Source organism: Leuresthes tenuis, unplaced genomic scaffold, assembly GCF_036924035.1.
Source record: "Leuresthes tenuis unplaced genomic scaffold, fLeuTen1.0.hap1 SCAF_9, whole genome shotgun sequence".
NCBI classification, from domain to species: Eukaryota; Metazoa; Chordata; class Actinopteri; order Atheriniformes; family Atherinopsidae; genus Leuresthes; species Leuresthes tenuis.
Window position 1 is genome coordinate 9,933,801 of NW_027325363.1, and position 27,665 is coordinate 9,961,465.

The 27,665-nt window shown below is 38.0% G+C and overlaps 1 protein-coding gene across 1 annotated transcript in view; it reads right to left on the bottom strand.

The window, feature by feature from the left end:
• Nucleotides 1-4,733: 4,733 nt before the first annotated feature.
• Nucleotides 4,734-27,665, bottom strand: part of rtn4rl1b (reticulon 4 receptor-like 1b) — a 139,082-nt gene continuing 116,150 nt past the window's right edge. Inside the window, exons 2-3 of the mRNA XM_072392236.1 lie at nt 8,379-8,830; nt 4,734-7,537 (exon numbers count right to left, since the gene is read on the bottom strand). Coding sequence (XP_072248337.1) covers nt 6,644-7,537; nt 8,379-8,830 — 1,346 coding nt within the window. The 3' untranslated portion in view covers nt 4,734-6,643. The remainder of the gene's footprint in view (nt 7,538-8,378; nt 8,831-27,665) is intronic.

A 27,665-nucleotide genomic window follows, 5' to 3' on the forward strand; every position in this document is an offset into this window, starting at 1 on the left:
AGGAAAGGGAATGGAAAGCCATCCTGGGTGCAAGTGTTGTGGCATTTTGTGGTGCAACGGGTCTTAATTATCATATCCCCCAGTGTGCTCTCTCTTTCCAGCTCACCCACTTTCTTCATCTCTTTTTCAATTTTCTAATTGCATGGTTTTAATTAAAACCACATAGCACTGACAGCGAGTCAATTAAAAAGCCAAGAAATCGGCACAGATAGTCAAAGGCTGCAATTTTTGGGGAGGGGAGCTTGGTGGTACTTCCAATTCGTTTCTGTCAGAATTCGGTATTCACAATAATGTCAAGCCTGCAGATGAATCAGAAAGCTGCGTCTCGTCTGCATAATTAAGTGATGTTCTGTCACTCATACTGATGCTATACTGGGGCTGATATTGTGTTGTGGTGATGTGTATTGAGGGATTTATGTTCGTTGACATGTGTGATACCTTTAGAGGAAGAGCACTCCTGGATTCCTGTGAAATTACTCAGATGTTTTGTATCCACTTTTCCTGTGTTAGTGCCTGTTTTTCAATTTGTTTCTTCTCAGTTTCATAGCTGTGATTTCACATCTGGCTGTGTTTCTTTGGTGTTTCATTTCCTCCCTCATGAATTCAAATTCCCTCTCCCTCTAACTGCTCAATTACAGATTTACTGTAGCCTCACAGTCTCCGTCCCTCCGCTTCCCTCATTTTCTTAATGAAACCACATTCTCCACATCCCGTCTCTTAATTAAGCATCAGCATTTCTGTTCCGGCTGTGTCCTACCTATTTTTATACACAGGACCTTGCAGGCGAATTTGACTGGACTGTTTGTAGATTACTTGTAGATTTCTTTTAAAATGAGGCTATGACAATTACGCCTCTGCCTTTGAAGTGCTTTCTAGATAAGTGGGTCAACTTAGATGAGGGTTGAATATCTCTGAGAGAAACATGGATTTATCAATTCAATTCAATTCAGTTTAGTTTTGTTTATATAGCACCAAATTACAACAATTGCCATCTCAAGACACTTAAATAATATAGTCCAATTCAAGCCAATTGGAATTCAATTCAATATCACACAATTTTGTACATCACTCTTCCTTGACAAAAAGTGCTTCATAAAACACAAGTTTTTCTGTTACTGCTTTAAGAATTAGGTTATACTGCAAAAGAATATATCAGTGAAATTTCTGTTCTGCTCTTCATAAATCTACAGGATTAGACAATTTAGGTGTTGACTTTTACAATGAATTGATTACTAATTAAATTAGCTCCTGTAAAGTATAATTACTGAAACACCAGGTGGATTTAAACTCAAACCAAAAAGTGGGTAAGTTATTACAGCCAGAGTTTCTTGTATTTAGAATCAGGTAACGGTATACTCTAAAGGCTAGAATTCTGTAGATTTTAAATACCAGAAATGTAAGACAAGGTAACATTATGTCATGCTAACTTCTCAGACCTGTTGATATGTTAGCTGACTTTAATCAAGTTAGGATAGGCTCCACACCACAACCATAACACAACTTTCTGGATGAAAGCACGTTGTTTGATGGAGGTGGTGAGATAACAGCTAATATAAAATGCTTCATCGCTCAGTATTAAAAGTTGACTGTGGTTCAGTCAGATGGCTGACCCTTGTACTTGTGAATGCATTCAGCTCTTTCTCTACATTTAATGTTGCTTTCATTTACTGTCACTCTACTCGTCTTGCAGGCACCCACCGCCACCCCAACTTCACCCATCAGCAGAGGACTCTTCATCAGGTCAGGAGTCAGGAAATAAACTGTTCCATCATGACATTGGTGGCAAATAGGAAATTCATGCTTTCTATGTCCATGTGTGCAAATCTATTGGGACTTTGCAGAACACATAGTCCTGTAAATAAAACCTTTTAGTTCAGCTGTGCCTACACTTTCCACCATGCCACGCATGGGCATGTAATCTGTGTGGATGTAGTGTAGTATTATTCATTGGAAAGAGGTCACATAGTCTTGAGAGGTTCGAAGGCCCAGTTGCTGCAGTGATTTTTAAAAAACCATTGCTGGCAGGCAGTCTTTTTTTTTACACTGGTGGGCAATCATACAAGAACATTCCTATTAGTTTGCAAATGTTTTCAACATATTCTTTGTTAATCTTTACAACAATTTATTCAAATAACCTGCATGATATCAAAACTTCAGATCCCAGACCTGCTAGCAGTTTGAATGTAATTACTCAGCACTTACATCCATGCATATGACCTCTCCTTCTTCGTCCATTTATCATTAAAATGAATTTAAAGAAAAGTTAAATTGAACACTCACTAGTGGATCAATTTCAATCATAGTGAGAAAAATTTAGAGGGGAAATAGAATTCCTGTTCTAAAGACCCATTAATAATAATGATAATAGCCTGGAGTATCTACAGTGTCCATGTGACACTTTCATTAATATCCTTTCTGCTTTTAAAAGTCGTATTGAACTGCGGTACACCGACCAGCCTTAACATTATGACCACCCATCTCACATTCAGTAGTTTCTCTGCACAGGGACAAAAAAGCTCTGGACAAAAACTATCAGAGGGTTTCTTGGAGTTTCTGGTAATGGGATGTTGGCAACAGATCCTTTGGGTCCCGTGGGCTTGCTGTCAGATGCCATCAGATCCCATCTGATTGGTATCTTGGGAGTTGCCTGGTGAACACCTCAGAACATTTCTAGTGTCTGTTTAACCATAAGAGGGGACAGTTACCGCATCAGGTGTTAAAGTAATATCCATATACATGCCAGGATGCAGGATTTCACAGCAGAACACTGCATTTTAACAAGATGAGCAGTATTACTCAGTTCACCTGTCAATGGTTTTAACATTGTGGATGATCCTTGTATGTCACACCATAGTTTATATGTCATCTTTGATTTTCTTTGTTCGGTCGGTCAGGCTTTTAGCAGAAACCAAATTTCAATAAACCTTAAGGATGTTGTGTAGATACCCCCCCCCCCCCCCAAAAAAAAAAAAACAAACAAACAAAACAAACAAACAAAAAAATGTAATTTACAGTTTTCATTTTTTCATTCATATTACAGCATAGAAAACATAACACATATAACTGAGGAAACTAGTTGCTAGACCTTTGGGAGAGGAATGCTGTCCCGTTCTTAGGATTTTAGCTTCAACAGAGCTGGGTCTTCTATGTCATATTCAACCTATCATGGTATCCCAAATGTTTTAATAATTTTAATAATTAATAAAAGATCTGTACTGCAAGTAGGCCAGTGCAACACTCGAACTCTTCTACTACGAAGCCATGCTGTTTTAATTAGGCCTGGGCAGGTATGAGATTCTGTTGGTTTGATATTTTTACTTTTTAATAATAAAAAATATGGTTTCATTGTATTACGGTATTGCAGTGAAACTGATTTTGATGTATGGTTAAAAACTTAACCAGACACCAGTATTAATTAAAAACTTTTCCATAAACTAAAATCTGTTATTTCATAACAATATATGTATAATCCTAAAAACATTGTGAAGTGAAAATAATGATATAAAAACCTCAATTATTCTTAATAGATTTAAAATGAATGCAGTCTCTTAAGAGATCTTAAACATTAGACTCTCATATGTTAATATAAAAAGACTTCTGAATAAAAAAAATATAAATAAATCCTTCCACTTCAGTGAGCCTAAACCTGCAGTGTTCCTCATGCATGTTCACTTTCTACACATTTTTCTTTCATCCAAGAAATTACTCGATTTTTACTCTGTTATTTCAATGCTTAATGGTGGATGAGGCACCCATGGATTCAGAAAGAATTTCAAATTTTGATTAGTCAGAATGGTTTTCCACTTTGCCTCAGTCCATTTTAAATGAGTCTTGGCCCAGAGAAGACGACACCTTTTCTGGGTCATGTTCACACAGGGCTTCTTCTTTGCATGATGGAGCTTTAACCTGCATTTGTGTATGGCACAGTGATCTGCGTTAACAGACAACGATTTCTAGAAGTATTCCTAAGCCCATACAGTAATTTCCATGACAGAATCCTATCTGTTTCTAATGGAGTGCTGCCTGGGGGCCTGAAGATCAAACGCATTTCGTATTTATTTCAGCCACATCATAGAGATGTTTACAGGTCCTCTGGACATTTTGATGGCATTATGTACTATTTTTTCACTGGAAACACTATTCTGAAATTGCTTTACAATTTATTTTTTTTTTTTTGAAGATTGCCAAACCTCTACCCAGCTTTACTTCTGAGAGACTCTGCCTCTTTAAGATACTCTTTTTATAGCCAATCCTGTTACTGACCTGTTGCCATTTAACCTAATTAGCTGTATGTTCCTTCAGCTGTTTAGTTTTAGTTCCACTTATGGTCCAGCTTTTGTTGGCCCTGTCCCAACGTTTTCTATGTTCTGTTGTGGGAAAAATATTGGTTTATAAGATTCACAAATTATTACATCATTTTTTTCTTTCATTTTACAAAGCATTCCAACCTTTTTATAATTGGAGCTGTAAACTTTACCCATTACATTGCATATAAATTATTTATGTGCACAGGAAAAGGAGGCTCATTTGTTGGAAGCAGTTAAAGTTTAGCCAGCAGCATCTTATCGGGGGAGACACAGTGCAAAGTGCAGCAAAGATAGAGTGGAAACAGGGTGGGGAAAGCTAAATTTGCTGACAAATTTGATTTCTGGTTTAATTGAATTACCAGAAATGCTTGTGCACATGAGCTCAGTTGTAAATGCAGAATTAAACAGATACAGATTACAATGGTAGACATAAGAAGATATAGATTTTAATGTCTTTATAAACATCTTCGTACTGTTGTTCTTTGATGATAACTTACTGAACAATCTAATTATGACAAAGAAAAAAAGATGAACCTTCAAACAGTAGAACAAGAAAGAGGGGGGTGAGAAACTGTGCATTAACAAACACAGGGTTCTAAAAATATCAAATGAAAACTGAAAAAAATCACCAGAAAATCAAAAACTGAAACACTCCTAACAGGAGGAGAAGAAAACCCTGTTATCATCATTGATGTAATTTATATTGTTTTTTCATTGTAATACAGTAAATGATTAATACCAGAACTGCAGAATGTCCTATCGTCTCCATTGGTACTGGAACAGTTCACATTATTGATACAAACACCACCATATCAGTACATTTGAAGGAGGCACAAAAGCTCCAGAAATACACTAAGATGTCCCGTTATAGTCTGCGAGTCTGCATTTTACTGCATCCCCCTCATAACGTCAGAAGCGATTGTCTTGGTCTTAGATCCGCACATCCATGGACAATCACATCATTTAATGTAGAGACATAATTGTACATGATCCCAGTTTTGCCATGCTCCATTGTTCTTTTAATCATTTATTGATCGTAAGAGTAATTTAAGGTACACACACATTTTTTTCTACAGTCTTCTTCTTGTATCTCTTTGAAGTTAAGTGATTAAGAAAAAAATTGTGTTCCTCACATTCTCAGTGAAGATGAGGGAAGGATGTCCTCACTGAGGAAGGAGCAGTTCAATACAACCTCACCCGAACAATGAGAAACCCCAGTTTGACCCTTGATCTCTAAGGCTCCTGGCAGCCCTGAAGCAGGGACGCTCCTCTAGGTCCATTTTGTGTCTTAAAAAAATTAAATGAACAACAAGATATAGACAGACTCTTCATTATTCACAGCTTGATCTCCCATAGACGCACATCAGTTTCCAAGCAGGTGAAAATAGCAAATGGCATTGTCATCTTGGAATAATTAGCAGCTTAATCTTCAGTTGCACAGGAAAAAAGTGGAATAATTAACACGTCAGAGAGAGTTTGGTGTAAAAACACGGTCTAGGCAGATGTAGTAATATGTAGGGAGTGCATTTATTTATTTGTTACGATTTGTTATAGAGGATAAGTTTTAATGGTTGTTCTTTTTATGGCTGTAAAAATCTGTGGCAATAGATTTTTATCCTGTAGTGTGATGGCATATCCCTTTGTTTAATTATAACTGACAATCTGCTGGCGTGTCTGCACTTTACCTCTCTGTTAATGAGAAACACACCCAGTTGTTCTGAACAAAAGTTGTAAAAGAAAAACCCATTTGGCAGAAAGTACTCGAGCAAGATAAGACTCACACTGGATGCTTTACAGATTAATTGACTTTCCATTTATACCCTCTAGCATACCCTCTAGCACACAAAGGTTGAGCTAAGAATTAAAGCTCAACAGAAAACTTCAAGAGTCTCAGTCATCTAGCTAATAAGTTTGACCTCACTAGCTCCATCATCTCTTACTTTTTTTGCCCTCTTTTTTTTGTTTTTATTTTACCAAACTTTGGTCATCTAAACTCCAGCTGAGTGATAAACAAAAGTTAACTAAACATATAGCACACCAAGATGTATGGCAATGAAATAATACTGACATTGGCAGTGCAAGCTTAGTTTGAATTCCCCTTTTATCATTCTTAGTCCTTCTAATTTTTGTGCTCTGAATCTTTCTCTTGTGGATATCTAATGCTTTGATATTCATTTCTGTTTGAACAGTGAAGCTCCCTACAATAACATTTACAAATATAATCACACTCATACACGCGCACACACATAAGACACAGGCCTTGCAGCGTAGGAGCAAGAGAAGGTCTGAGGGCTATGCTATTTTTTGTGATTAGCATTTGTTAAACCCTCTGAAGGTCAACGGAGAATGTAGTCAGTATGTGTTGCTATCAAGGCCACAAAAAGGGCTTGGGCATGTAGTAAGGACTTGGATAAGGGGGCCTTATTGTTGGCTTGCTGAACCCCACTAGGGGGGCGAACAGTGGTCCGGGGAATGCACTTGTGCTTCCTCCTTGTGACCGTGCCATCTGGGGACGTATGGTCATGTTTCCCCCCCTCTGTGAAATCTGGGGCGGAATCCTCTTTGTCTACCATGACCTCTTTTGAGTTGTGAACCTCATTGTCTCCCTTCTCCTTGCCCACCCTGTTACGAGGCTTTGTGCAGTTCCGAGGGCGGCCAGGCCTCGAGGGATGCACTATGTGGGTCTGCTCCCCAGAGCCCACTGCTACGCCACGATTCATAGATGGATTCACTGTACCTGATAAATTGTTAGTCTGAGCTCTGGACTCAGAGTTAGAAACAGTCAGTGAACAGTTGGGGAAGTCCTCCATGCGCAACTCTTTGAGGTCTTTCCCAACCATATAAACTGGCGCCTGGCAACCAACTGAGGATGTCGAGCCTCGAAAACGTTTCAGCCATTCCCATAGAGACAGGGCCTTACAGTCACATGACCAGGGGTTGTCATTGAGGCGTAGATATTCCAGGGCGGGCAGCATGTCCAGACACTGCCCAGACAACTCTATCAGGGAGTTGTTGAATAAGTAAAGGGTGGTGAGACGTTTCAGATCATGAAAGGCTAAACGGTCGACCCATTCAATCTGGTTTTGGTGCAGAAGCAAACGGTCCAAAGCTCGAAGACCTCTGAAGGTGTTCTGATTAAGACTCCACAGACGGTTTCCATGCAGGAACAGGTGACTAAGGTTGTGGAGATCCATAAATGTGTCATCCTGCAGGTACTTCAGATGATTATCCTGAGGAGACACACAGAGCATTTTCCAGTGTTATGCATTGATCTTTACTCCAAAATGATTGTGTTTTATTAGTTTAATCTTATAATATATCTACATACAGCAAATCAGCACCATGCACGCAGTGTGTTACACATGATCTATTGTTTTAACTTTTAGAATTACTGTTCAAACATGTAGACCTGGAAGAGGAAACCAGTTCTTGGACAGGCAGCACATTTTTTTCACTAGTGGGCCATCCAGACTAACTTGGTCACCATCATATATTGCTGTCTAGTCAGGTCCACTTGAAGTCATCAACAGTTGCATGGGGAGACTTTTAGTGTTAGTTTTCTATACAGTGTATAAATGCTATGAAACCATGTATTCACACTTTATTTTGCAGTGGCCCATATTAATCTTTAGAAGTACTGAATTGTGAACCAAAGCAACAATATTTTCCCTTTTCTATGTTCCAGTCCCTTCCTCTAACATAAAACAGCTGGCATCGGTAATGATGATATGATGAATTTAATATCAATGTATTGAGCTGCATGTAAAGTTCAGAGATGGAAGCTCACCCGGGGTAAACAAATGTGACTCAGTGGGTGGGCCTGGACCTAATTTCATTTGAATTAAACATTCTCAGTGAAAATGCAATTTTCGTGTATTATTCTCAAGTAGAGCATAATTAAAAATGAACTATCATAATAGCTTATCATTGTATTTTCTACAACAGGCTGTAGGTTTAAGCTATCTGGATTGTGTTTTGTGTTAATGTAAATTAGATCTTTTCCAGATGTGACAACCTGCAATCCTACACATGAGATAATTACAGTAATTATGAACTGTGTGCAAAATGTACCTGCAAGTAGAGATACTGTAGATTTCTCAGGCCTTGGAAAATATTATTTGGAAGTGAACTGAGACCACAGCGGTACAAGTGAAGCGCATTGAGTCGACTCAGTCCGTGAAAGGTATCTTCAGCCAAGGAGCGCAGGTGCCGGTTGTCTCCCAGGTCCAGTTCCTCAAGCAATGTGAAGCCATGGAAAGTGGACGGCTCAATGTACGTGATGTTGTTGGAGTAGATCCAGAGAGTGACAGTGTTGGAGCTGAAGTGACCCCGTAGTAATCGATGGATCTTATTGTTCTGTAAGAAGATGCGTTCACTGTGAGGGGGAATACCGTCAGGGACCGACATGAAGTTGTGGGCTTGGCAGGAGACGGTGCTGGGTGCAGTGTAGCAGATACAGTGACGGGGGCAGGACCAGGAAAACTCGAGCCCACAGAGAACCAGCAGGAACTCCAGTCCACAGCCTGCAGAGAGTGCACACAAACACACATCCACAGGTTAAAACAGAAGACAAAATGAAACAAAATAAAAGACAGAGTCTGAACAATTCTAATGAGCTTAAAAGTCATACTGACTTTTATATATGACTGACTTTTGTATATTTTGTATTTGGTACAGTTGGTAATATTTGGTGTGGCCATATTTTTGGTATTACCAAATATGATATGACTGTTTGAGCCCTCTGACACGAGCTCTCTTGCAATTCCTTGAAGTAGTCTTCAGGAATAGTTCTCCAGGCTTTTTAAGGAACATTAAAAGGTTTTCTTTGGAGGTTGGCTGCCGATTGTTTCTTTCTCTGTCAAGATGATCCCACACTGCTTTATTAATGTTGAAGTCCAGGCTCTGAGGCGGATCCATGCTTTACTACATACATGAATGATTGACAGATTTGTGTTCAGTGGCTTTAATGAACAACAAACAACAACAAAATAAAACAGAAAAATAAGCTCTGACAATGATCAGGTGCAAGGGAACTGGACTGAAATTCAGTCAAAAAGCAGCCAAAGTTGTCGTAGGAAAATCAGTCTAGGACAGTTTAAAAATATTTATTAGAAATATTTATGGCATTAAACCACTTTTAGGGAAGAAAGTCTGGCTTCTTTAAAGCAAAATGTAAAGAAATAAAGGGAAGCTCAAGACTTCTGCACAGAGGTGTAAATGATTCTCAGCTATTACAATGACTCTATGAGGCTGCAGTTGTCCTTACAGTTGATGTCAGCATTCTTACACTCTTTGGCAGATTGCAATTACTACAATGCTAACATTAGAATGCTATAGTTAAATGTGTAGCACTATTACCAGCGAGGATGATGATAATATTTATATTTTTCAAGGTGGACGAGGAAGAGTCAAGGGTATGACTAACACAGTTAGAATTTATCCTCAAGAGACTTTAAATATTAACCACTTTAATGGAATTTAGTCCTTTAATGGACAAGATATATCATTCTGAACCAAAAATGTCAACCTTATGACCGTGAAATGCTTGTAAAGAAAACTGATAGCAATCAATCAAATGTTCTGTCTGTGAAATGTTAGTCAGAACTTGACATCACTATTTCTTTAACCTCAAGTACTGTGGCTAAGACTAATACCATACTGTGAATTGAAATCATACAAAACTGATCTGGAACAATTAACAACATAAAAAGCACCATAATTCATCATCTGATTCCATCTCATGAAGGGATACGCTGTACCCATCAAACATTCATTTTGAGTTTTGTTTTAATTTTCCAAAAATATTTCCATCTCGTGGCAAAGAGTGTGCTACACATATGGAGAAATGTACTGAATAACAACTGCTCAACTAAGTCACACAATGTCTCAGTGATTCTGATTGGATCCTGCAAAAGTCATGCCTGATTTGATAGATATGCAGCTATTTCACAAATGATCATTTCCAGTATTCTGCTACCTTCGGGAGTTGTGCTATGACGAGTGCAATTCCTTCCCCTGAGTCTGCTGGCACTGCTTTCTGATGAGAAGAGGTTGTGATCAGTCAGTTTGTGTTGCTAAATGGGGTGTGGAATGCATATTTGAATGTGTAGCTCTAAGGCACTGTCTGATCAGCAACACGATTCCCCAAATTCTTGAGATAGCAGAGGGGGCTTATCCACAAGTCTTATCTGAGATGAGGACATCCCACAACCCATTATGAAAAGTTCCTTCTGACAAACCCCCGGCTGTCTTTTACTTAATTTATTATTCACAGCATTGTGGAGGCCAGATTCACTGTCTCCAATCGATATGCCTCTGTTGCCTTTTAACCCACCCCTGTAATCCTGGGTCTTTGAAACAGAAAATTCAGCAGCAGAATTACTCTACCCCCAGAGAAAAGCCTATTTATCTGAATGTATTTTCTTGCCAAACTGTGGCTAAGCTGTGACATTCAGCATTTGACTCTACTGACCTTTAACAGTAATTCTCTGTGTCTAGTTGGAGCATGGAGCTGTGTGTCACCTGAACAGGAGTGTGCTCTCTCGGGCACAGATCTAATCCTATTTGTTAAGCCCTGCCACTGGGCAACAATGGAAATGCATGCATCCTCCTAAAACAGCAATGTGCTCACTAAATGAGGTGATTCTTCACAGTTGAACACTGTCAAAAGGTTGAATGTTACTGTGTGCTCATGTGTGCCGGTACTCTGTGTGGGTGAAAATGTTGTTGTGAGACCACGGGATACTGGAGAGAATCAGAAAATGCTGTATCTTTATTTAGACATCAGATTTTAGTGTCATATCCTGCATCAAGACATGAATCCTTATGTTGTATTTTACTGACTGTATCCAGAGCTGTCACACAATCAAGACCAAACAAGAAAGCTTTTTAAGTATTTTATCACTCTGTGGGTGGTTTTCATTTCAACATTTCCATTTACCTGCCTTTTTTATAAAGATGTATCAAGCATGGCACACACTGACTGAGTAAATTGGTGAAACTATTTGCACTTATTTATCAGACAAAAAGGATGAGACAGAAAACGTGGAAATTTTGCATTTAACAGCCTTTACCAATTACTTGCACTGCAGCATCCTAATCATTAAATCTGGTACTAGTTTACATTTTATTGGGCTACTGACCTTTGTGGAAGCACACACGTAAGCTTTTCTTTTATATTTGTTCTCAGACTAGAGATTAGATGATCTCTATCACCTATCTTGACAGCAATTTAACGAAAAAAATCATATTCTCATTGCAGTAATTATTTTCAGGCCTTAAACTACTTTGATTAACACTTTACTTCATGCATGTCTTCAACAGAATTAGGTAGCAGATTTCAAAGTTATCTGAGCAGGTGAGAGACAGACAGCGATAACCGTGGCACACAGGGAACGTGAGGGAATGAGAATGTAGATGCTACCCAGATAGCGAGACAATCGGAAACAGTGATCCGCTAATCATGTTGGACACATAAGGATGCGCCTCCTCTCCTCAACCGTCTCAGCTTGTCAGGACAGAGTAATTGATTCTTTACCCTGCTAAATTTGTTCCTCTAAAATGGCTGTTTCTATGTCTTTGCCAGATACCATATCTATTTGAAAGGGGGAAAATGGAATCATGGAAAGTGTATTATTTTCTTCTCTTCATTACAATGAACACAATTTTTCAACTTCATCCCAGAAGAGGTTTTAGAGGAAATTAATATATGATGTGGAAGCTCTTTCTACATGGAGATTGAGAGCCAGGGGAGCATCAAACATCCCTCTCCTTGTTTACAGCCATACTTAAAGCATGTGCACACTCTTTTGCAGCTGGCATCACATTCCCTTCCACTGGAGACTCAAATACCTGGCAGCTCACTGATTTAACACCCTGTGTACTTGCACTACTAAACAGATGAAAACATAAATGCTCATGGAATGAAACAAATTCACACACACACATATAAAAAAATAAATAAATAGGTCAAGTAAATGCTACATGTGGTTTCTGTACCGTTTATGTATATCAGTATGTATGAGTTCTCTGGATGTACAATGGATGCATGATGGCACATATCCTGAAGTGTTAAGACATGCATCAGGTTTACAAGTGAATGAGGCTGCTTGTGACAGTGTGACAGCATAAAAAGCTGAATGATGCTTGTTTATAGAGCTTTGAATGGTGGTTATTTTCAGCACAGAGGAAAAAATAAATATGATGTGGGAAGGCTGTCCTTAAATGAAATGTAAAAAATTAATGTCAGCCATGACAGCATTGTAAGCTCTCACAATAAGCTATTCAACACAGATTGTATTTTATAAATAGCTTTGGATGCAATAAAGCATGCATATGCCAATAGTGCCTTTTGGAATTTGGCAGAATACAGTAAAGGCTCTGAGAGAGAGATAATGTGTTTTTGGAAAGGCAACGCACAGCTATTTATGGTAGGAGTCTGGCTTGTGTATTAACACTCTTGTCACGAGTCTTACACCTCTAAGTCTCTCCCCATGAAGTTTTGCATCCACCTCCCTGTCCCTCCCTACTGACTGCTGATGACAGAAGGTATTGATGACTTTTCACAGGGACAAACATGTTTGACCCTATGACCCCATCATCACCAACTTCCCAATTTTCTTTAGAGGGGGAGGAGGGGATAAAGGAAGTAGATACATAAATGAATAAAACAGAGTGGTGAAGGTCTCCTGGCAGACAATGAGAAGTGACCGTGTAGAATATCAATGAAACACAGTTCACACTAGATTTGCCCTCATGAATAACACATATCTGCTAATAGGGAGAAATAGTACGTCTGTAAAGCTGTGTGACTCAGCCCATCATTAGACTGGACAAACTCAATTTCCTATGTCTCTCCAAAGACCCTGATAAGCACTCTGTGGCTCTGGCGGCTGTCATTGGTTGGCTCTAAATAATGTTCTGACTACCTCTCATGCACATACTGGTTAACAATGGTTGAGCAAAAAAAAAAGTCAGACTTGACTGACAAAATGTGCATTGTGTTTCTATTTCTCTGTGGAGGTGGTGGTGTACAATATGTGTATGTTAAACTACTAATATACATGAATATAATAGATGTTTTATATGATATATGTCTACATCTGCATCTTCATGGAACGAAAATAGCTGTTTTGGGATTTAAACTGCGATCATCATGACAGACCATGATACCATCATGACTATCATCATCATGTAAGTCTGAATCTGGAAAAAACACTGACTGTCTTGCACAGCCTGGAGGAAGACCCAAACTGTTATCCTCAGCAGAGGAAATTAGTTTGGATGGTTATGAACAACCCACAAACCTTTAAGGAACTGATCTGCCATGAAGTGGAGGCTGCTGAAACACCAATATCACTATCTAAAATTAAGTGAATTTTAGATCATGCACTGGGAGGCTGCTGTCCAAAAGACATGCCTTCTGAATGAAAAGTTGTGTAGTCAGCCTAAATCAGTTGGAGATGTAAAGGTAAGACATTCAACTGCACAAGTATTGTATCAGCAGTTAATGATGGTTGTGATGGCATCATCTTCTTTAAGTGTAACTGTCACATTGCAGAAAGTGAATGTATTAGAAAAAGTCAGAGGATTATGTTTATGAAATATTCAGCATAACATCAAACCATAGCAAGACAGTAGAAATTTGAACACAATTGGGTTTTAACACAGGAAAATCACCCTGAATATACATGAGAACTGCCTGTATAATGGATGAGCTTACATTGGTTTGCCCTTCCCAAATTAGGAACCCAAATTAGGATTTAAAAAAAATATGTGGACTGTGATAACTCATTGCCTTGCCATGAACGCTAGAAATATGACTCATGCCTATCAATTTTGCCCTGAATGATGGTCAAAGAAGCTACCTTCAAAGAGAATCTGGTCATACAACAGAAACACCACTCTTATGGCAATAACAATAAAAGCTTAATGTCTACAGATGACAAGATTTTTTTTTGTAATTTTCTATTTCTGTTTTTTTAAAAATGTTTTCTATGTTTTTTTTATGTTTTCTTTGTTTTTTTTTAAATGTTTTCTATGTTCTGGCTTGATGGATCACAATGCTGTGTATTGAACACTGGCTTCTGAAATTTCAAGCACAGGTCATTGATTGCACCTCAAGCACCAGTGAAAATACTCGATCTTAAAGAAACTACAATTATGGCTAAAAAATAACATTCATCAAGATATATCTATCTATAATTTTTGAATTATTTATCTGTTTTCCTATCAAAAGTACCGTTTTCTGCCATTATTTCCTGACTGAGTAGAAAACTCACACATGATCATCCCTACCAACAGATGTGACCAGCAAAGCTGAAAATATATTTTCTTTTTCTTTTTATTGTTGCCTGTAGAATGTTATATTGTTTCGTTTGCTATTTCTCAGTCCCACTGCAGGCAATATTTCCTACTAAGCAGGCCTGAGAAGTCTTTGAGCAAATGAAAGGAAAATGGGTGAATACAATGCCAATGATGAGGTGTTTTAGAAATGCAGCAGAATGAAAATGTTTCAGTGATGAGTACATCACTGTACTGTACATGTACTTCTCATCAAGCAAACTGAGTGAATGCTTAGTGTTTTAGTTGATAATGGATATTATTTTAACTGGTCACACTTTTTATATCATGTGAGTATGTTACGAATGAATTATAGTGGTTTACAGAAAGCTGGTGGTATAATTAGTATACACAATGAATTTACAAAACATCAAAGGAATCTTCCTGATGATAATTTTTACATTTTTTTATTTGAGTTGTCAAATTAATTTCTGCCCTCCTGTGGTTGATATCTGTTTTGTCAGAGAGATCAGTCAGCTTTTGTTGTAATTTGCCTCATCACGCAACCTCATAAAAAGACTTTTTGATACATGGAACAGTCTGCAAATTGTAAAATGTTCCAAATCATAAAACAGGCTGCCTCTCGGATGAGTATGGCTTTTGCTATTGATTTACATTTGCTTGTTCTATTTCATGCTTCATTCCTGTGATTTGTTCAGTGTCTATCAGCACTGTGTGTTCTGTGAAACTGTAAGCTGTCAACACTGATGGTGTTACTGCTTTAAGTACATTAATTAGAATATGATCACTCTTCTGTCTATCTGGCTTATTTTCAAAGGAGAGCAGATTTGTGCTAAAGCAAAGGAACAGTAAATGTAAAAAGAGCAGATAAGAACTGAAGTGCAGCTACTTAGCTGGTTGGCACAGATAATACTAAATTACAAGAAATAGAGAAAATTTAGTACTTTCCACGTGGCAAAAAGTTAAATTGGCAACATAAAACCATGAGATTCCACTGCTTACGGTTATTCATTCTTAGGAGGGGCAAAGCAATGCAAATTACAACACTACATACATATCATGACTCCTCATACCTTGTCAAAAAAGTATTTAGAAGCTCTAACAGGGAGCCAAAACATTTACTAAGAACTTCCTTTTATGTACATTTTGCTACCATTTTATTATATTTGGAAATAGCTATCTTTTACTAGCTTCACCAATCCTAACATCTGTAACTTTGACCAAGCGTGCCAAAATCTTTGCATGCCACTTTAGGTTTGGATTTTAAAGACCAGATGTTTTTCTCCACATTATTAATATATACAACCTGCGATTTAGATTTAAGATGGATGAAATGAAAGAATAAGATTGAGGGAATAAGAGTCTCACTTGACAGCGCAAGCAGTTTCTACTGGAAATGTCATGTAGAGCTACATCATACACAAGCACATAAAATGGAGCAAGGAAGCAAACCAGAAGGAAGTTAAACATAAGATAGGCAGAGATGATATGTGTGACAGCAGGTCGACAATTCAAGCAGCCTAAAAAAAAACTCTTCCAAACAAGACACCATATGGTGCATGCACAGAATAAAGGGGAAGAATTGTGGTGTGTTCAAGTGAATAAAGCTCATCCTGTCTATAAATGGTATTTGAGGATGCCAAGAAGCCAAGCGGTGAGGTGGATGGCTTACAGCTGTATAGTCCACATATGCTTGATACCAACATTTTAATTAACAGACTTTAGTGCTAATTCCACTTGCATTCAGAGGCATGTCTCCAACTGCAGCTCTTTTATGCTTTCACACCATTCCTTTGAACGCTGATAGATGCCATATAATGTTAAAGCACACCTGCACATACGTAAGGTATAAGCACACTATCTATGCACTTATGTACACAGGCACATTGGCCAAATCACCCGTGGTGGGAGTAACACTATCAGCTACCAACTACATTCATTTATCATGATAGCAAAAGGCCAAATTATTCAAAAATATTGCCCTCCCGCTGGCAGTATTCCACTGCAGTGGCCAGTATAAGTAATGGTTCTGCCAAAACTATATAAATCATCTGAAGTGTATCCATATGTAGTTTTATACTGCATATCTATTAAAGTGAAAGCATTTATAATGCAGTTCCCGTTGGTGGGGAGGCTAATAATTATCTTTCATATTGATGGTGTGAGGCTCTCAGAGGTGGTTAGGAGCTTTAACTCTTTAAATAGGGAGAAGTCTGTATCATCAGTTTGGGAGTATAGATGGATATTTGATGCAAGTATTATCTCACAGGTCAGAGCCAGTAAATACATCTGTCTCATTAACATATAATTAACATTTAGCAGTTTAATTGAATTTGCTCCTAGTCCGAGGCCTTGTTCATGCAAACTTTTTACAAAGCCATTTATTTATTTCATTTTTATTTGGCCTCATATGCATAGCAGCAGCTGTTTTTTGTAATTGAAAATGATTCTTTTGGAGAACTGTTGTCATGTGGACAAAGCTTTTCACTTGCCACAATAGACTGTGCACCTGTACCTACATATTCTAATGTTTGTTTTGACAAACCAAGGAAGACACTACCAGTACTAACCTTGTTAACAGAACCTTTTGCTTGTTTGAACATAAATGTATTGTTACTTAACAACTAAACTGAGAAAATGGAGCTATCAGAATGCTCTACAGAGGCAGCAGCTACATCATCTTGTAATTCTTTTATCTGCTTTTAGTGTTTCCTAATACACAGCTATGCAATGTGTCGAAATATAATTCCTTACTGAAATCAGCCTTGCTGTGTACCGAGCGCTATTTAGAACAGCATTCTTTAGTGCACTGGAGCTGGGGAGGGGTGGGATGTGGTGAAATGGGATATTGTATTTTTGTTTGTTTTCAATATTAATTTCAATCTTTTTATTTTATTTTTTTGTTTGCAAACTGGATGGATCCTGGTGCTAAATTAATTTGGTGTGAAAAGTACTAAACAAATAAAGTTTGATTAATAGAAAATCCATTGAAATCACTTCCAACCGCCACCATAGCCATTCTTTTGACAAGATTTTGGACTTTCATAAGTGGTTGTTCCTGAGGAATGCCTGCAGGATTTTTGTAGTTGTCTTTGATTAAGCTTTGCCCACACAATGTGGGGAAGACAGCTGTAATGAGATCACTTGTCAGTGCTGTTACAAAAGATGCATGCTGTACTGTGCTGACACTATTTAGTGTCCTCCCCTTTAGATGAGAGGATGAAACACATGGCAACAAATACCTTTGGTTTGTGAAAGGGTTTTAACAATATATTATATATATTGGGAGCTGTGCTTATACAGAAACGTCTCACTGTGGGACTTCCATATGGACAGATTTTCTTTTTTTAATGCACTGCTGTGTGGATAGGATTAAGATTATTTTTAATATTTTTTTTTCTTTAAGATGTATGGAGGATAAAAATGTAAGGAATGTCTATGAATCAAGACATCTTTTAAACTAAGTGTGGACCTAGAGCCTAAAATATGTCATGTCATGTATTGGGTTTTGTGTTTTCTGTCATGACTATAGTTTTGTTTTCAAGTTTTAGGTTTTTGTTTAGTCACTAGTTTTTGCTATGTTTTCCCCTGTCACTCTTGCCACGTTAGGTTCATTCAAGTCACCTGTCTTTGGTTTCACAGCTGCACCCCATCCCCAATCACCTCCCCACAGTATTTTAGTTTCTAGGTTCCCTCAGTTCTTTGCGAAATCCTCAACTCACCTCACCTTACCTTCATTCATGCCTCATGATTCATGTGTTTCAGGTTTGTCTGGTCAGGTTTTGCCTCTTGTTTTTTCCACAGCATAGTTTTGTTCATTCCACAGTTTAGATTTATTGAGATCCGGCTCAGCTGCGCTTTATGTTCTTTTGTGTTAATAAATCAAGTTTTCCTTTAAAATCTACATCTGGGTCCTCCCTCCACCACGTCATGCACAACCCCACTCCCCCGGTTGTGACAAAATATCAGTCAAATATCCTTTCAAAGATAACTGCAACCACAGAACAAATAGAAAATGACAATTACAATCTGTGACAAAACAAAACACTGTCTCCAAAATGCAAACAGATACATTTTATCTTAAACTGAAACCAGTGACAGTGGTTATTACATGTATCCGAAAGCACAAATTAATCACATCTCTTTATCCCTATAACCTTTTTTTCTTTTAGAAAAAGAGCATATGACACACACGCACAAAACATTTAAGATTAATGCTTTTTTTATTTGAATGTCTGCCAGTATTTCACTAAGATAATACTAGTATTTTGAGCAGCGATACCATGCATTCAGGAGGTTTTTTGTAGAGACACTCACCCAGTGAGATTTAAAAATGAATGTTTGCTGCATGTTAACCAAGCAGTAATTATTTCTGAAATGATTCGCCATTAAATCTGACTCATGTGTGACAGTACTTATGTATTTGAATGTCACTGAGTTTGTGCATTTAGTGGGCAAAAACCATTAACAGAAAATGTGCTATTAGAGACATAAAGACATTGTCTTTCATTACATTAATCTTAGAGAAAAAATAATGCTTCTCAGCTGGATTTTTATTTCTCCTTTTGTATCACTTACTTCATTTTGGGGTTATTCTCTATCTTGCAGAGTTTTTACGGATTTTAGAGCATTAAGTTGCTGACTGGACCGCTGTCAGTCTACCTGGCTAGTCCAGCTACTGCTTCTTGTTCAATCTTGCGTGTGTATGTCAGTGACAGAGTGCAGCTCAGCCAATCATTGTCTTTCTCAGCTGAGCAGTTGTAATTCTATGTGACAGCAAGAATAGGACAGAATAGGGAAAAAGCATCAAATGACAAAGAAATGTCTTGGAAAATAATTTAGAGTACTGACTCTACCATACTGAAAAGAGGTGGAAGAAGCAGGCTCATATGACAGTTTTGGAGAGTAACGAATGAGAAATATGTCTATAGGGCTGGTACTGGAGTTACTCCATGAACCAGAGGACCTGGTTACAAGCCTTGTGTCAGCCAACATCTGCCCAGTAAAGAATCTGAGCAATACACTGAATCATTACCAGCTCCAGGGCTGCTGCTCTTTAACTGACCCTGCACTTTGATGTTTCTGTAGAAGAGGCCAAGCAAAATATTCTAATTTCCCCATAGAGTTAATAAATTAACAGTGTTAAAAAAGCACAGCAGAATGACCAGTTCAGGGCTGCAGTCTAAAGTGAAAATGATTTATTTCTCCTTTTGGGATTCATGCAGCAACACACACACATGCACACAAAACCAAATGAGCTATTATTGGTCACATTCCAATCAGTCTAACAACATGCTGTTGTGCTCTATAATTTGTCTCCATCTCTGCATTTTTATCTCAGTGCCCTTTATTCAACATACCTGTCAGCTTAAACACTACAATCAGTCGAATGGCTTGAGAGCACTTTACTGCATGAATTAACAATGCTCATATTCTAACATGAATAATTTAATATTATTTATCAGATGCGTAATGTTTCTGTTTTTGCCCCCGAATTGTTATTGCAGTACTGCTTTATAAATTTTTTTTTATCAACATACAGAGTAAACATTAGAGAAGAATGGTGAATATTTTGTACACCATCTAATCCTTAAATTTCATCGCAGATTGTTTTGAATCCAGCAATTGTTGAGATTCAAAGTTTAAATCCTGTACTGGTTTAGGTTGATTACACTTGTATGATGTGTAGATATAGCAGTCGCTAACTTTGTGCACACGCATGCAACATATTCTGCCTACAGTACATGTCACTAAACACTTTTTCCCTGTAGTAACTTAGAGGTTGCAGTACTCTGCTTTGGAAGCACTAGGTCAGTGTAGACCCACACTTGCACAATCAGTAGGCATTTTCCATTTCACTGATTTCCACCTTCTGGTTCCCCCACATATTTCTTTTAAAACAAACTGTGAGGTGTATACCTGCTGCAGCAGCTACCTTATTGCAGACAAGCCTCATGCGCCCCAGATTCAACAGATCAATTATTTATAGCAGGTGAGAGTTTGGTGCTCTGTGTATATAAAGACACACACACACATACACACATGGTCTCAGCTAATGGTTTAGATGAGACAAGGTACAATGTGAAATCAAGCAGAAAAGCATCTGAAGGTACAGCAATGCAATTTGGTTCATCAGTTCAAGAGACAGTAGGATGACCTATTGGATGAAGGTCACAACACAGCGGATGAGTGGGTAAAAGGGTTTGTACATTACAAAGAGTCTTCTATACCCACAATGTGAATGAACGTAACTGTGCAAGTTTACAATATTTAAGGTGAATTGTAGGTACAGCTCAAATGTTTGAAAACTAAACAAAAAAAAGCATATTTTAAGCATTTTCCCTGCTTGTAGTTTTAGGAGAGTTTATACTCTTTACACAAGATAGCAATTTCCTTGGACTGTGAGTATTTGTGACGGATCCAGCCATGTCATCCATATTAAAATGTACTAACACGCAAACAAAATATTTTCAAACACAATTCATTTAATTTTTTTTAAATGTAATTGGTTGTTAACAACAGAATCAAAAATGAAGGGCCATCTGACATGCACTGCTTGTCTGAGGTCAATTCACAGATGTTTAATCAAGATAAGAATGGGCTACTGTGAGGGGTATATTGAAACCTTCAGCTTGTACAGTAACTCTTAAGATTATATTATGACTTTTGATGTGTGTTTATGAATATTTTCTTGTTCTGGAGGCTAACCTCTTTTCATCTTCACCTTTTTTAAAGGCAAGTTTCTGTTAGTGAAATGTTCCCTGTGCTGTGACTGCAAGACAAGCTCAAGCATAACTGATCCAAAATAATTTCCCTTTGGGATAAATGAAACATATTTTTTAATTCAATTTCATACTTAACAGTTGTTTTCTTCAGGAAATTCCCACACTTTTTTTCTCACAGAAAAGCATTTAATCAGATGACTCATCCATCAACTTAATATTTGAGCGAGCACAGCTGAACAGGGGAATGGTGCACCAGCACTCTAAACTCCAGTTTCATTAAGGTTTTTTTGCATTGAAATGAGAGACTTGACTTTACTTTTCCAGCAGTGCTTTGAGCTGTTCTCTCTGAAAGTTCTGTTGGTCTTTTAGATCTCAACTTAACCTCCACCAGTCCTGATAGCTGTCATGCCTTTATTTAATCATGAAAAGGATTTTCTGCTCACTCAACTATTCACAGTAACGGAAATTATTATCTGAAACATTTGCAAGGTGCTATATTTCTGTAAAAAGTAAATGTGACCATTTACAAGGGGTTTACTTGACACAAAAATGACAGTACTGATGCATTTGTTGGCAGCATGTAAAGCAGCTGACTGAAACACCTAGTCACACCTTGTGTGTTTTCTTCAGAGAGGTTTGGGGAATGAGGAACAAAGACACAACAGAATACAAAAGAGCAAAAAGAAAGGAGCGGGAGGGAAGGGAGGAAGACCTTGATCTTCAGAGTGTAATCCTTTCTCATTAAGTGTAGTTTTTCGGACGCTGAGAGCTTCACCACTGATCCTTCTGTAATGTCAATTTATTACTGTGCTGAAGCTTATCACCTTAAAGGCCTTCAACACTAAAATCTAGTAAACACACTTTTAATGTGATGTTTCTCACAATGACAGGGGAAAAGAACCACACAATTCAGCGCTCATCAAATCAAATTTAGGTATATTTTGCTTTTGATTGGATTCGGCCTTCGTCCTTCCACTTTTCATCCACACTAGTCTGTCTTCATTTAATCGGTTTTTGGTTCCATCCAGTCTTACGCCAACTGAGAATGATACCTTATCATCATGTAATTCCCTCAGTTATCTTCATTCGTTCATTATTCTCTACATGTACACCTTTAAAGTCAACACCTACATCTTGTAAAGTCCCTTCAGGTATAAGTCTAAATGATCATAGTTCAAGAATGTTCTGTCTTACATGTCTATAAATGGATATGGTAAATATTGTCTCCCTTTACACCTGCCTCTGCAGCTATTTAATGCCTTCCTCACTTAAGCCGTGTCCCTTTTTCCTGTTGAAGTGATTCTGTTGTTGCTTCCTAAAATTACAAAACAGGGTCCTTTGATAAAACAAAGTCACTGTCTAGCTGTGATTAAAGGCAACTTGGTTTGGCTGTTGAAGATACTATGGCTGCTTATGGGATTTACTAAGTCCCCAAAAAAGCACAACATCAAACCAAAGATTTACTTCAAAGTGTCCTATCACTAAAACCTTACAAAAAACCTCTTACGTCTGTACCCACATGCCTAAGAAGAGAAATGTGAGGATCATCAAAAAAAATCTCTTGGCCTTTTTTAACAAGACATTCTGATGTTCCATCTTGTCGCGAGAGCTGCTCTCCTTGCCACAACTTGGCAATTTGAAGTTTCTATTTTGCTTTCCTCCTCTGCATTGCTAACCTGAACCTCTCTGGAGTCAAACCACACAGCTTTGTGACTGCCTTTCCCTCCCTCTCATCTGCTTGTTTGCATGCAACTACAGCTCACAAGTGAGTGCTCCCAATCCACTCTCTCCTCATAAAGCTAAGTGCCTTGCTGCAGACGTTTCACAGATAAGTGGTTTATTTTTTTCCCTTCCACTGTGATGGCCTGAGACTAATTTGTGTTGCATGTAATGACTTGGTCCCTTGAACTCTTTCAATATATGACCAAAAAGGGGGCCTTCCACTGAATATTGCAGCTAGTCATAAACAACAATGATATTCAGATGAGTAGCAGCAAAAGAAGATATCAGCCTCTATCTCATCGGATGATGAAACATGATTCCCTCCAACCACTTTCCCCCAATCTCTCCTTGAGATTAATAAAGAAAAGTAAAGTCAAGGACAGAGAGAGAACCAGCGAAGGTTTTGTTTACACAAGAAACAGGGAGTGTGTTATTTCAAAGAGTAAGAGAATGGAGTGGAAACAAAGAGCATACAGTAAAACAGCCTAGTAAAGGAAAGGAAAACAACGAATACTAAGCTGAAAAAAACAAACAAAAATCCCTTCTAGATAGATTATATACCACCTTATTGCACATTTGACGTTTTGAATCCATCAATAGTGGTGGCTCCTACAGGAGTATAGAAGTAAAAGAATAGGTCCTATGCATATTGTTGGACTACAGGAGGAAGTCAGAGTCCCCAGAGAAAACACGCAGGCATGGGGAGAACATGCAAACAATACACAAAAAGGCTGAAACCTAGATTTGAACCCAGAACTCTCCTGCTGTAAGGAGATAGTGGAGATAGCCAACCACAACACCATCATGTTGCCCCCAAGACAACCGAGTGAATTTTTATTTCACTTGGAGTTTAAAGTTTAAAGAGAAGCAAAATGTACCATCCAGCTGCTGGGCACGAATCTCAGCTCGTCTAACAGCAACACATGCACAAACTGAGCCAAACCAGCTGAAGCTAAGGACAAATAAATAATTTTACATTTACAAGTACTTTAGATTGTTTAGTATCCAACACTTTCTAGTGACAGATTATTTCAGAGCCAATATAACAGAAACTGTGATAAACTTTGAGTTTGTGATCAGACCTGGAAAGAAAAAAAAAGTCATTTTTATCTCAGTCTCCAAAAATAAGAAACAACAAATTAACAGCTCATGCTCATTTACAGCCTGTTTGAAAACATCAACAACAAATTATCTTCACAAAAGCAAAATAAAAATCTGCCAACATGCTCTGGTCCACTCAGTAGTCACAACTATATTACTGTGTTAATACATGAGCAGCCAGCATTCACTGATCAAGTCCCCCTCATCTACAGACTTCCTTTCATGACTACATTTTGCTGTCATACTGACAAACTGTCCACAGACAGATGGAAACACCCACCAAAGTACTCTCAACCACCTTTGCGTTAGCTCCTGCTATCACAGCTGTCTAATGGTTCACATTAACACTCTTACTCATGCACACAGAATCACAAAGTGAAAATAATACAAGCCACTCGGTTATGCTTAGTAATGAAGAGTTCTCACAGTTAACTTTACTTCCAGTTGTAGTCAAAAATTTCATTCATGTAGAAAGAATACATAGATTTCATAGATCTTTATAGATTTGTATTGATTTCATATGTCAAATAATGGGTAAAAATAGGTATAACAGATTTTATAGAGTGGGTTCACATAAGCATAGCCTTAAAAAACATAAGAAAAGAATAAAGGATTTTGAAGGATGTAGGAACAATGTGAAGGTATAGTGTTTATCTTATGGTAATACAGTATTACAATCATTAACAAGTTCAGAATTTGTAAAATGTCAAATGTGGGACACATTGAGAAAAGGGATGAAATAAATGTAATAGAGACATGCAAAGCTTCCAAAAGTAAAAGTGGAATAAGTAGAGGATTGCTCTTTTAGTTTTTGTGTGCAATGCAGGACTCCTTCACAGCAGACTGACCAAGCTTCATAAAGCACCCCTGCCTTGCATATCTCCCACTGGGGTTATTATCTTCACACCTCTCTGCTTACACCACCTCAGATGTTACCTCCTCACCACGTCACCCTCTCCACCCACCGATTGTTGCTGCTGAGGCCGTTTCAGAGGTTAAACTGGGCCCCAGTCAACCGTGGGAAGCTCTAATGGCAAAAGCCCAAACTCAAATACTCCAAGTTTGCCAAAGTGATTGTTTTCCACTAAGCTAACGCTGTCGACAAATTAACAAAGTTGATGTGCGCAAAGCAGTTTTAAACAGGTTAAAATGTGCTGTGCAAAAAGCAAACAGACTTAATTATAATATCCGAGAAAACTGTCTTTACACTGATCAAATTAAGCATAAACGAGTTGAATACAATCACTGTATTCTGATTAAACCAAGACCCAATAAGCAATTAGTGTCCTTCAAAATTACTTTCTCATCTTCAACCTCAGTAAATCGAGTCAAGTTTAGGCATTTGAGGGTGAGCTTGAATTAGTTCCATATGAATGGTCATTATTTGTTTAGCTTTTTCTTTTGTGAAAATATCCCCTCTGTCATCAAAAACTGTAAAAAATCTTATCTTCTAATTTATCTTGCATTGTGCTCCTGCAATGCAATAAATATTAGCAGTGCAGTTTCTTTTGAGTCATTCTAACATGCTGTCACGCTAAACTAGATACAATCTTTATTTGCAGCACGCAGGATTAGAACTCTGCAGAAAAGTTGTGACCACCTTATGAACATTAAGCAAACATTCTAAAAAGTGAACATATACCCACTGTAGTGTGCAGTGTTACAGTTATAGTTACAGTGCCCGCAGAGAAATTGGGATGGTTCAGTATCTTGTTTATGGGCATCTCAGCTGCAAGTGAGTTTTGAGCGGACAGCACTGATCATTCACCGCCCCAGCACAAATTCTGCTGGCAGTAAGGGAACCAAAGCGTTCCGGGTCCCAAATAGCTTCTTAAGCCTCTAAGCCACGGCTGCCGCTACAGTCAGCGTGTAATAGTTATGTTGGGTCACAGAACAAAATGTAGCAGCTTTGCAATGAAGTCTCAGAAAATTTAAAATGACGACAATCGTAAGACTCCAATATTACGAAGCTGTGTATGTTTACCTTTAAAAGTCAAGACATGCCAACTGTTTGCATCAAAAGAGTTTTTTTGACATAGTTGGGGTTCCCCATCGTTGTGTCATCTATATCCTCCACTATACAAAACAATATCAAATGTAAGAGGCTGCTGTCTCATAATTGCTTTTAGCCTTTATTGTGACATATATATATATATATATATATAATATACTTTTCTATTGTGGATAATCACACACAGTTATTTTGTGCTCTGGACTAGTGAGACTGGGCTGCTTAATAAGATAATTGATATAGTCCCCATGATATTCTGTTTTTAATTCACTTTAGGTAATGTGTAATAAAGCTGCAGTATCCAGCTGTTTCTGTAAATTATCATATATATTTTTAAAACTTAATCATACAATATTTGTAACCTTTTTTGAAGGTCTTCAGTAAAGTATGAGTTATGCAGCAAACCAGCCAATACTTAAAGCTCTTGAGGCAGAATTTGGATTTTCTTCCAACTACTTCCCTTGAGGAAATGCCCACAATTCTTCATAAAGAATTTTCCTTGAAAATGGGATGAGTGGGTGAGTGAGTAGGTGAGCTGGAGTTAGAGATGAGTGGATCTGTTCAGTGTTGCCCACAGTGATAGTGGGGCTGAATGATAAACACATGTAGATGCAGAAACTTGTCTAGAGAAAAAAGCATTATGACCGTGTGGTATAGAACACATTTAGATTTTGGGTAACACTTTTAAACACAATGTTGCTCTGAATATGTTCTACATGTAATGTGCTCCATTTACCTTCTACTGAAACTGGAACATAAGGGGAGTCAGGCCTGATTTGAGACCACAGAAATGATCCAAATGATAAGTCCAAGAATATTATGAGGCAGAGTAAATTGCAAAAGCAATGCAGGTTAGCCTGACTGATGATGTGACACAATATAAATCACCCTGATGACTAAAATCTCACATCTCACATGGTTTGTCTAAAATTAGGGAGCAAAGGTCTCGGTGTACAATAGACACCACAATTTGTATGAAAAACTGCAACATGTCAGCTATCTGTGTGCAAGTATTTGCTTTATCATACTGCCTAGAATTGGTTGTACACCATTTAATAGAGTACATGCAACACTACACCTTAGCTTCTGGACAGTTTTGCTTGGTCTGCACATCAGAAGGGAAAGCATATTACATTGTGTGTACGGGTCTTTTTCAAGCAAACAAAAATGAAACAAAATGTAATGCCTGATTAAGGCTTAGCGATGTGGACCTAATGTTAAAGCTCAGTGGTGATACTTGGTCTCGATGTATGATAGTAAATAAAAGCCCCACGTCCTGTGTCACAAGCAGTTTTCATTCAATTCATTCAAGCAAACGGTGCTGCAGTGGGTGTATTCTATATCAACATAAAATGGCAAAAGATGTTGCTAAAGCTTGCTAATAGTGACTTCTTGTGCCATGTTTACCTTTATGCATTTGGCAGATGCTTTTATCCAAAGTGACTTACAGGTAGGCAGGTAAGGTAAGGGGGTCTTGTCTAAGGACCCCTACTATAG